Below are 11,830 nucleotides of genomic sequence, written 5' to 3' on the forward strand. Positions count from 1 at the left end.
CACCGCAGCCTCGACCTGCTGGGCTCCGGCGACCCTTCCGCTTCAGCCTTCCGAGTAGCCGGAATTACAGGCATGCGCTCCCACGCCTGGCTGATTTTTTGATTTATTATAGAGATGAGGTCTCGCCTACCCAGGTGGGTCTCGAACCCACGGGCTCAGGCAATTCACTCACCTCAGCGTCCCAAGGGCGCGGGATTACAGGCTGAGCCACCGAGCCCGGCTATGAATTAATCTTTTATTCTGTAATAAAATCTCATGTTTCCTAGCACTATAGGTGTAGGTTATGTTTGTATGCCGCTGTTTAGCACATTTTCTGTTTTTAATCAAAACTCTTTTTTATCTTAAGTTAGGTAATCTAACATAAAAATCTGGGTGTCACTGAATAAATTTTGCTTCCAACGTGTTTTTATATGGTACTGAAACTTTTCATCTTAAATTATAGTGTGTTAATATTTTAGTTTAATAGCCATGGGAAGTTGTATAGCTAATTTTCAGAAAACCATGTAACACTCTTGTTACCTGTCTGGGCCCCAGGTTCCTTGTGGAGCGGCACTGGTATAAACAGTGGGAGGTGTACGTGCAGGGAGGGGACCAGGACTCCAACACCTTCACCTTCCCTGGCTGCATCAACAATGCCAAGCTCTTTGAAGGTACCAGGTCTCTGTCTCCCCCTATCAACCTAGTCCTGGAGTCCTTGTCCCCTCTGTCCCTACAAATGATCATAAGCCCATTTTCTGTGCTAGGTCATCAGTGGGATGACCAGAGTTATTCATCAGTTTCCTTCCCTGATTCTTCCTCTGCCACCCCCACCCCTGACCCACAGATGAGATAAACTGGCAACTCAAGAAGGGACTGGTAGAAGGCGAGGATTATGTGCTGCTTCCAGCAGCTGCTTGGCATTACCTGGTCAGCTGGTATGGTCTGGAGCACGGCCAGCCACCCATTGAACGCAAGGTATAGTGGGTGCAGAAGGTGCAGGGGAGGGGTAGCTTCTGTGGGAGGTTGGGTGAGGGTGGGTAGGAGGAAAGCCTTATAGGCCCAGGGTGGGTACAGATCTGTGTGCTCGTGTATCTCCATGTACATTGGTAGATACACCTATGTCTGTACTCCTCCACCCTCGTAGCTCGTTTCTCTGTGTCTGTTGTGTGTGTTCACCTGTGTGGCTCCTTTTACAAATCATTGTATATGTGTCTTTGGTGTGTAAGCCAGTGTGTCTGCTCCTAATCTCAGAGGTTATAGTGCCTTTGTCTATGTGGCTGCACCTGTGCACATGCCCCTCTAAACTCACAGGTCATAGAGCTGCCCAGCATCCAGAAGGTTGAAGTGTATCCAGTAGAGCTGCAGCTTGTCCAGCATGGTGATATGGACACACCTCACACTGTAAAATTCAGCCACACAGATTCTGTGGGTGAGTCTGAGGGTCACAGAATAAGTTGGCATTCGTAGCTACTGGTCAGTGACCTAGGGCTGTGTGGGATTAGGCTGTGACCAATGGAGAATGCACTAGTTAGACTTTGGAAGACCAGGAAGGCATTGGCTAAGTTGGACAGAGGCAGTGAGGGGATCTACCAGAGTCCTGAGGGTATGTGAGCTGCATTATAGCAGCTAAGGTAGTGTGGCAGAGGATATCTGCTGGGGATCTCAAGTCTTGAGTATGGGTAAGGCATTTAGAGATTGGTCCTGGACACAGGTAATGACCAAGTAAATTGTGATGGATTAGTCATTTTGGGTCTCAGGAAGACCTTGAATGTGCCTCATCACCCTGCACAGACCTAGTGTTGCGCACAGCTCGGGAGAAGTTTCAGGTGGACCCCCGGGAGGACACACGGCTTTGGGTCAAGAATTCAGAAGGCTGCTTGGATCGGTTGTGCAACACACGCATCACAGTGCTTGACGCAGCCCTCGAGACTGGGCAGGTAAGGGTGGGGAGGGCTTTTCTGCCTAGTTGGACTGGCAGATAAACTCACCTGGCAGTAAGTGGGGGAAGTAAAGGCTAGGTGCCCAGAAGGCCCTCCAATGCCTTTCCTTCTTTCTCTTCCTTCAACCCAGCTGGTCATCATGGAGACTCGAAACAAAGATGGCACTTGGCCCAGTGCACAGCTCCATGTCATGTGAGCCCTTGGGGTGTCTGATCCAGAGTGGGGGAATCCCATAGTAGGCAAAATGACTAAGCTGAAGAGCATATTGCATCCATATGCAGTAGACCCTCAGCTGATAGGTTCTTATCCAACCCTAGGAACAACAACGTGTCAGAAGAGGATGAGGACTTCAAGGGCCAGCCGGGTATCTGTGGCCTCACCAATCTGGGCAACACGTGCTTCATGAACTCAGCGTTGCAGGTTGGGCCATTAGAGTTGTGTCTGGCACAGCTATAGGGGTGGGCTTCAAGAGCTAGGGATTAGGACAGAGCTAGGGGACTGGGGGATCTACAGGGCGAGGGGTCAAGTTGTACGCTTAGGCCCACAAGGCTGAGTTGACATGCCCACATTTATTCTGGAAATAGCAATATCTTCTCCCTCTACTTGCCTTCATTTTCCCTCCTCCTGTGCTGTCACATTCTTCCTTCTCATGAAATGCTAATATCTTCTCTCCCCCTCTCTCCTGGGCCCCCCCATTTTCCTTTCTCTTCCCTCTTTGCCTCCTTTGTTCTTTTTTCACTTTGGCCACCTCCTTTCTCTCCTCCTCTGCCTCATTCACCTGGCCCCTGCCCCCTGCAGTGCCTCAGTAATGTGCCACAGCTCACTGAGTATTTCCTCAACAACCGCTACCTGGAGGAGCTCAACTTCCGTAACCCACTGGGCATGAAGGGCGAGATCGCAGAAGCCTATGCGGACCTGGTGAAGCAGGCATGGTCTGGCCACCATCGCTCCATTGTGCCGCACGTGTTCAAGGTGTGACTCGACCTTAGGGCCCCCAACTTCCTCCCCATACTTCTTTTGGCTCTCCCAACTCCCTCTCTCTCTGACGTCCCTGCCCATCTTCTCAGAACAAGGTCGGCCATTTTGCATCCCAGTTTCTGGGCTACCAGCAGCATGACTCGCAGGAGCTGCTGTCGTTTCTCCTGGACGGGCTACATGAAGACCTTAATCGGGTCAAGAAGAAGGAATATGTGGAGCTGTGTGATGCTGCTGGGCGTCCAGATCAGGTAGGCTGCTCCTGGAGTCCCCCATGCTGAGAATACCATTAACAACACTAAGGCCTCTCTCTGCCTCAGAGATTCTCTGGCCTGCCTGGGATATTCAACATCCATTGTTTTCTGTTAGTTCCTCTGCTCAGTTAAATTCCTCAACTCCAACCTCATTCCCAATTTTAGCACTAATACCACATCTACCCCTGCACCCAACCCAGAGTGAACCCCAACCTGGTCTGCCCCAGATGAACCCCAATCCTAACAGCAAACATAGTTTCCAAGTGTCCCTAACTGTAACCTTGCCTCTGGACTTAAGCAGTGGCCTTAACCTTAACCCCGTACAAATCTACCCCAAACCATGATTTCCCCGTACCCCGGGCAAGCCCCACCACCCACCATGACACTGTTAACAGGAGGTGGCTCAGGAAGCTTGGCAAAACCACAAACGGCGAAATGATTCTGTGATCGTGGACACTTTCCACGGCCTCTTCAAGTCCACGCTGGTGTGTCCTGATTGTGGCAACGTCTCTGTGACTTTTGACCCCTTCTGCTACCTCAGCGTCCCACTGCCCATCAGCCACAAGAGGGTCTTAGAGGTCTTCTTTATCCCCATGGATCCCCGCCGCAAGCCAGAGCAGGTATTGGGGGGATGGGGACATGAGGACATAAAGAGGGACATGTAGTCAAATTTTGATGACTACCATTCCTCAAGGTTTCCTATGTTAAATCACCACAAGCCCTGTTGATCTTTTGTGGATACTGTTTTTCCCTTAGCACCGGGTTGTGGTCCCCAAGAAAGGCAAGATCTCGGATCTGTGTGTGGCTCTGTCCAAACACACGGGTATCTCGCCGGAGAGGGTGAGACTCTGCAAATGGAGGCTGGGTGGGATTCAGGGGCAAGTAGACAGAAGGGCCTGGGGAAACCTTGCAGCCTTGCAGACTGACCTGCCTCCCTCTATATCCCGTTCCCAGATGATGGTGGCTGATGTCTTCAGTCACCGCTTCTATAAGATCTACCAGCTGGAGGAATTTCTGAGCACCATCTTGGACCGTGATGATATCTTCGTGTGAGTGAGGAGACCAGGGGGAGATGGTGTTTCCTCAGGAACTTGGTCTGCTTCCTTTTGTATGACCCACCTTAACTACCTTCTCTCTTCCCTCCTCTGCCTCATTCACAGGGCACCTGCCCTGTTTAGAGCCTCGGCCACATCCCTTGGCAGGACAGGGGGCTTGGAATTGTCAATAAATGGGGCAACAGAGCCTTATATAGGGAATCCTTGGGTGTTTTCTTCCTCATTATGGGATGGAGGCTACTGCTACTTATTTTTCTCACTCCCCCCCTCAGCACTCTGATAGCACCAAAGTACTTTATAAAACATCACATAAACAAAATGTTCTGCAAATCATCTGACAGTTTGTAAAGCACAAAAATATTTGACTTTTCAGACCCTTTAAAAATATCTTCAAAGTCAGACACAGTGGCTCACGCCTGTAATCCCAGCACTTCAGGAGGCTGAGGCAGCAGGATTGCTTGAACTCAGGAGTTCAAGACCAGCCTAGGCAAAATAGCAAGACCTTATCTTTTCAAAAAATCAAAAAATTAGCTGGGTCTGGTGGCATGTACCTGAAGTCCCAGCTACTCAGGAGGCTGAGGCAGAAGGATCACCCAAGCCCAAGGAGGTTGAGACCTTGGTGAGCCACTGCACTCCAGCCTGGGCAACAGAGTGAGACCCCCAACTCAAAAAATATACTTTTCAGGCTGTGAGGGAGTGAGTGGGTATAGCAACGGAGGCAGAATGGGGGAGTCCTGGGGAGGCCCTGATTAGGTGTGACCTGATGTCTACCCCTTTCCCCCTCCCACAGATATGAGGTGTCAGGTCGTATTGAGGCCATCGAGGGCTCAAGAGAGGACATTGTGGTTCCTGTCTACCTGCGGGAACGCACCCCTGCCCGTGACTACAACAACTCCTACTATGGCCTGATGCTTTTTGGACACCCACTCCTGGTGTCAGTCCCCCGGGACCGGTTCTCCTGGGAGGGCCTGTATAACGTCCTAATGTACCGGCTCTCGTAAGTGTTCCCTTCTGGGGGCAGAGGGAGGTGGGGTCTGGATTCAGACCTGGGTGTTGAGCTGCTTATTTGACACCTTCCCCTTCAAATGCCAAAGACAGTTGAAACTTAATGTGGCCATAGAAGCACTTGGAGGACTTGTTCTTTCTCTAGACTTCTGGCTTTGCCACTGCCTCTCTTAGGTACTAAGGATAAAGGTGAACAAGATAGACAAAATGCAGACAACTTCATCTTATTAGACTTCTGGCTTTGCCACTGCCTCTCTTAGGTACTAAGGATAAAGGTGAACAAGATAGACAAAATGCAGACAACTTCATCTTATTAGACTTCTGGCTTTGCCACTGCCTCTCTTAGGTACTAAGGATAAAGGTGAACAAGATAGACAAAATGCAGACAACTTCATCTTATATTCAGTTATCTCCTGGGAAAGGCTTGGTTATTTGTGCTTTTGCCAATGGGTTTTCGTTGTGTCTAAAATCTAGAGTCTGTATTGTGGCAGACAAAGCAATGCATTATCAGGATTAATGTCTCCTCCCTTATCTTACACTCACAAGTTCACTCCTCAGAGGCTTCCCTGGTGAAAAGTTACAGCTGGTGTGTGTTTATCAGTGGCTTATTAGACTGAAAGTCCATACTCCTGACTGGCACATGAGATCGATCCTCCATTCTCAGGCCACTGCTGACAGCCTTGGCCTCTTCATGCATTTACATGTAATCCCCTCAGACTCTCAGGCCGTAATTAAGAATTGCTTATGTGTGGGTTTACCAATGGCTTCCCATCAACACCAAAGTAAGATCCCGGGCTCTGCTCTCACTGTCCTTGTGCCCCCGCCTTGGGAGTCTCCTCTGCTTTGTCGCAGACGCTACGTGACCAAACCCAGCTCGGATGATGAGGACGATGGGGATGAGAAAGGTGAGGGAGAGGAGGGAGAGAGGGTCAACAAGGATGAGGGTCTGTACAAGTGGTCCCGCGGCCTGAGTGGGGGTGAGGGGCTGAGGGTCATTGGGAGGGTAGTCTGGGATGGGTCTGACCCACACGGGGTTCATCGAGGTGTACATTGCAGCCCGGCCCTCTGGGGCTCACACATTCCATCTCTGACATCCTCCCCATCCTAGGAGACGACGACGAGGAGGAGGAGGATAAAGACGATGTCCCTGGGCCCTCGACTGGGGGTAGTCTCCGAGACCCTGAGCCAGAACAGGCTGGGCCCAGCTCTGGGGTCACCAACAGGTGCCCATTTCTCTTGGACAACTGCCTCGGCACATCCCAGTGGCCCCCAAGGCGACGGCGCAAGCAACTGTTTACCCTGCAGACAGTGAACTCCAATGGGACCAGTGACCGCACAACCTCCCCTGAAGAAGTTCATGGTATCTCCTTTGGCTGTGAGCCAGGGCTGGGGAGGCGGGAGATGGGATTTCCTAGCAGCAAGACCCATGGCCATCTCTCCCTCACCCCCAGCCCAGCCGTACATCGCAATCGACTGGGAGCCAGAGATGAAGAAGCGTTACTATAATGAGGCAGAGGCTGAGGTAAACAAGACACCAGGGGTGGGGGCACTTTCAGCTCTTGCCCCTCAACTTTTCATATGTCCTTCCCTCAACTTCTCTAGCTGGGAACAGAGCCAAGAGGTCCAGGTCCAGGTTCAGCCGGGCCTTGGAGCCTGACCGCCTGCTGAGAGCTCCAGGGCCTCAGGTTCCTAGCTTCAGAGTCTGTGCTCTCACCCACTCGGTGTGTGTCTTCCACCCCCACTCCCCATTTCTTCACCCGTCCTCAAACCTGGCCATCTGGCCGTCTGCTCACCCAACTCTAGGGCTACGTGAAGCATGACTGCGTTGGGTACGTGCTGAAGAAGGCGCCAGTGCGGCTGCAGGAGTGCATTGAGCTCTTCACCACGGTGGAGACTCTGGAGAAGGAAAATCCCTGGTGAGGGGCCAGAACAGGGCTTGTGGGGATTTCGTTGGGTAGCACCGCCTGCTCAGGCCCCTGTTAGCTCTCTAAGTACACCTCCTTCTACTCTTCATCCACACCCAAACTCTTGCTGACACCCTGGCCACCAATACTCTGCGCATACTCCCACCTCAGAGCCTTTGCCTGGGCTGTTCCTGCTCCTAGGAAAGTTCCTCCCACGTTATCCTAGAGGACTTCACTCCTTTGCTTTGCTCAGGTCTCCAATCAAATGTGACTTCATCAGAACAACCTCCTTTGACTTCTCTGTTAAAAGTCACCCTCCCCTACTGTCCCCTGTTCATCCCTTTTCCATGCTGTTTTTCTCCTGGCCAAGCATTACTTTCTAGCTGAGTAGTGCTACTTGATGTCATGTGCTATATCCCCTTTTGTTTTGGCTTCTTCATTAGAGAGTAAACTCCTTTGAGGGTGAAGATGTTGAAGTTCACTGTGTGTAGCTTCTCACTTACTAGCGTTGGGTGTTCAGTAGATGCTCAGTACACTTGCAGAGTAAACGAAAAGAGAGGATGAAAGCCATAAAACCAGTCCCAGAAATAAAAGCAGCATCTTCATGGAGCAGAAATGGAACAGAAATACAAAACAGTACCACAGGATTAAACAGCAGGCAATCAATAAGTACCTGGTGAATGAATGAGTGACTAAAACATGAAGAGAAGAAACTAAAGGGATAGAGGCAGGTCTCGTGGACCAGAAATAAAAAATACCACACAGTACAAAGGCATATACAAAAGGCAGTCAGTTAGTGCTTGATGAACAAATTAAATGATTGTAATGGAAAGAAAGCAAATTAGAGAAGCAGGCAGCCTGGTAGAGCAGCATCTCTGGGCCAGATGTGGCACACGAAGGTCAGACAGTACAAAGAGCATGCAGTACGTGCTTGGGAAATGTTTGTTTATTACTTGTGCTCTGTCTGCAGGTACTGCCCCTCTTGCAAGAAGCACCAGCTGGCTACCAAGAAGCTGGACCTATGGATGCTGCCTGAGATTCTCATCATCCACCTGAAACGCTTTTCCTACTCCAAGTTCTCTCGAGAGAAGCTGGACACCCTTGTGGAGTTTCCTATCAGGTTGGGGCGAAGGGGAGGATGCCTGGGGGAAGGCAGGGAGGGGCACCAGTGTTAACCATCATTTCCCTGCCCACAGGGACCTGGACTTCTCCGAGTTTGTCATCAAGCCGCAGAACGAGTCGGCCCCAGAGATGTACAAATATGATCTCATCGCGGTTTCCAACCATTATGGAGGCATGCGTGATGGACATTGTATGTGCCAGGCTGTGCACAGGGGGGCGTGCCCCGGGGGGAGGTGTGGGCTGGGGGTGTCAGGACGTCCCCAGTAGGACTAGGTATGTGAGCCACTGGTGAGGTTATCATGGCAGGAGGAGTGAGAACGTGATGAATCTGGACACCTCTTGGGACAGGAGGGTGGGTGAGAATAACTTCCTCTCGCTTTCAGACACAACATTTGCCTGCAACAAAGATAGTGGCCAGTGGCACTACTTTGATGACAACAGCGTCTCACCTGTGAATGAGAATCAGATTGAGGTGTGACTTCTGTCCTCCCTGCCCCCCTTCCCCCCTTCCCCTGGCCCCCCCCCCCCCACTGTCCACACTGACTCCTGTCTGTGTCCTTGCAGTCCAAGGCAGCCTATGTCCTCTTCTACCAACGCCAGGATGTGGCACGACGCCTGCTGTCCCAGCCCGGCTCACCTGAACCCCCGGCCTCCCCTGCTGGCAACTGCCCACCCAGCTCTGAATTCATGGATGTTAACTGAAGGGCCCACAGTTCTGCCACAGGGAAGGAGACCTTCTCTGCACTCTTGCTTCTTGTGTCCCCCTGCCCCCTTCTCCTCCCCCTCCTTCTCTTATCTGTGTTAGGTGCCCCCCGCCAGGCGTTGCAGGCTTAGTTGTGGCTACTGTTCTCTTGTGCTGCTGCATTGCTCTCTTCCGGGGAAGAAGAGGTCATGTCTTCTCTCGACAGTGTGCTCCCCGCCTGTGGTTGCCCCTTAGAGCAGTAACCCTTCCACCTAGTCTTTATTTATGGTTGTCCCTTCCCTCTCATCCTGGAGTGTGCTGCCTGGGTGGTGATGGGGGTTCACCTGAACAGAGTGTATTTTCATATTGACACCCTGTACCTTCCGCTGTGTGTGTATATATAAAGGGCCAGTCTGTTCCTTGCTTGTCAGTGTGGATTTTTTTTTCCCCATCTATTTGCCAAGCATCCGTTTTATGCCTATCTGTGTTCTGTGTGCGTCTCAAAGGCCAGGCATGTGCCAGGTGCTGCTGTTCTAAGTGCTTTTAAAGCACCATCTGCGTGTCAGGCACTATTCCAAGTGCCAACTATATGCCCCATTTTTTCCAAGGCATTTCACAAGTATCGACTTAATAATCCTCACAACAATCTCATGTGGGAGTTGTCATCTCCAGTTTCAGATGAGGAAACTGAAATAGAGAGATTGCTCGGATTCTGTCAGGAGATCAGTATATCTCATGCGTTACACTAGAGTCAGTCCTTGGAAGGGATGTCTGGCCTGTCTGGACCTAGGTAGGATTGCTGACCTTTCTGTGGACATAAGCTGCACTACTGCCAAGGTGGAAAAGGTGCACCTGGAACAGACAGGCATCCATGTGGGCAAATGTATGGTCTGAGGACATAAAGACGCTCACCAGACTACCTCACAGACCTCCAAAGGCATCCCCCTGAAAATGCCCATGGAGATGGTACATGCATTTGGCCAGACCGGCCAACCTGATGGGACAAATGTGCTATATCTGTGTGGCTTCTATATGTGACCCCCTCTCCCACTATGATCCCAGCTCTTCTACCAGGCAGGGTCCCTCCAGCCTCACCCCATAGAAGTGAGATGGAGTACCCGTCACAGCATGGGTGCTGAACAGACAAAAGCATAGTGTTGTGCAAAAGATGCTATTTAAGCACTAAAGATCTACTTGACTCCTCCCAGAGGAGCCACTGAGAAACAGAGCTGTGGGAACAGCTGTGGGATGGAGTAGAGTGGACACATGTGGCATCTGGGCAAAAATAGCCAGTCAGCCCTTCACACTGACAGAGGGAATCTTGATCACTGGCAGCCATTCCCAGAGTCAGGGCCTCAACATTCTCCCAGGCTGCTTCCTTTACACTGGATCTGGTGAGATTCACTTTGAGGGTCACTCAGCCCCCGCACTGCCACCCACACACCTCCCAGTTGCTCTCTTGACACAGGCAGGAATCAAGGCAGTTGCTGTGAGGAACCCAACTCAGATTGACTTGAGCAAAAATAAGAACAGAAGAAATACTAGTTTTGGGTATAACTGAATTCAGGAACTTGGAAGCTGTCACTGAAATCCTCACAAAAACCATATACTTGAAGCACTGTTATCACTCCGTTTTGCAGATGAGGAAGGAGGCATGAAGAGCTGGATAAAGCTGGGCGTGGTGGCTCACGCCTATAATCCTACCACTTGGGGAGGCCAAGGCAAGAGGATTGCCTGAGCTCAGGGGTTCAAGACCAGCCTGAGCAACATGGAGAGACCTTATCTCTACAATAAATCATAAAATTAGCTGGGCGTGGGGGTGAATGCCTGTAGTTCCAGCTACTTGGAAGGCTGAGGCAGAAGGATTGCCTGAGACTAGCAGATCAAAGCTGTGTTGGCTGTGACTACCACTGTACTTCAGCCTGGGCACCAGAATGACACTGACTCAAAAAAAAAAAACGCAGTCTCAGGCTGGGCATAGTGGCTCATGCCTATAACCCCAGCACTTTGAGAGGCTGAGGCAGGAGGATCACTTGAGGCTGGGAGTTTGAGACCAGCCTGGGCAACATAGTGAGACCCCCCCTGCTAAAAAAATTAAATATTTTAAAAAGTAAAACCAAAAAGAAGAGTTGGCTCAGAATGGTCTGTAATTACAGGAAAGTTTCATTACCTACTGATGATCAGTCCCACCGCTAGTGAATCCATTTAAAATAACTTCCCTGGCCAGGCTCAGTGCCTCAGCCTGTAATCCCAGCACTTTGGGAGGCCAAGGCGAGTGGATTGCCTGACGTGGGTTTGAGACCAGCCCGGGCAATTTGGCAACACCTCATCTCTACAATAAATAAATTAGCTGCGTGTGGTAGCGTGCACCTGTAGTTGCAACTACTTGGAAGGATCGCCAGAGCCTAGAATGTCAACGCTGGGGTGTTCATGAGCATGCCACTGCCCTCCAGGCTGGGTGACAGTGAGACTCCAACTCAAAAAATAAAATAACTTCCCTGATCTAGCCAAAGACATATTGAGTCAAGACAACATACATAAACCAACCACAATGGCTCACACCTGTAATCCCAGCACTTTGGGAAGCAGAAGTGAGAGGACTGCCTGAACCCAGGGGTTTGAGACCAGCCTGGGCAACTTGGTGAGACTTTGTCTCACAATAAATCAAAAAAATGAACCGGGCATGATGGTGCATGCCTGTAGTTCCAGCTACTTGGACAACTGAACAGAGTAAGACTCTGACTCCAGTCAATCAAGACTCTGACTCAATCACTCAATGGAAACTGAATCAATTGAGACTCTGACTCAAAAAAAAAAAATGCATAGGACTCAGGAGAAGAGACAACAGACACAGTAACACAGATGCCTCTTGTTAGAATGATTAGGCATCAGTGTAACACAGTTATGTTTACTG

The 11,830-nt window shown here is 50.5% G+C and overlaps 1 protein-coding gene across 1 annotated transcript in view; it reads left to right on the top strand.

Annotated features, from left to right (window-relative positions):
* Positions 1–8,958, top strand: part of USP11 (ubiquitin specific peptidase 11) — a 13,996-nt gene extending 5,038 nt beyond the window's left edge. The window contains 20 exon segments of the mRNA XM_021708421.1: positions 535–650; positions 824–954; positions 1,291–1,408; positions 1,771–1,916; positions 2,050–2,111; positions 2,237–2,339; positions 2,718–2,891; positions 2,987–3,145; positions 3,544–3,768; positions 3,905–3,988; positions 4,103–4,197; positions 4,994–5,200; positions 6,061–6,113; positions 6,320–6,568; positions 6,660–6,730; positions 7,012–7,124; positions 8,083–8,232; positions 8,309–8,424; positions 8,618–8,706; positions 8,799–8,958. Coding sequence (XP_021564096.1) covers positions 535–650; positions 824–954; positions 1,291–1,408; positions 1,771–1,916; positions 2,050–2,111; positions 2,237–2,339; positions 2,718–2,891; positions 2,987–3,145; positions 3,544–3,768; positions 3,905–3,988; positions 4,103–4,197; positions 4,994–5,200; positions 6,061–6,113; positions 6,320–6,568; positions 6,660–6,730; positions 7,012–7,124; positions 8,083–8,232; positions 8,309–8,424; positions 8,618–8,706; positions 8,799–8,936 — 2,599 coding nt within the window. The 3' untranslated portion in view covers positions 8,937–8,958.
* The last annotated feature ends 2,872 nt before the right edge of the window (positions 8,959–11,830 follow it).

The sequence above is a fragment of the Carlito syrichta genome, unplaced genomic scaffold, assembly GCF_000164805.1.
Source record: "Carlito syrichta isolate Samal-C Ts95f unplaced genomic scaffold, Tarsius_syrichta-2.0.1 Scaffold136723, whole genome shotgun sequence".
In the NCBI taxonomy this organism is placed as follows: Eukaryota; Metazoa; Chordata; class Mammalia; order Primates; family Tarsiidae; genus Carlito; species Carlito syrichta.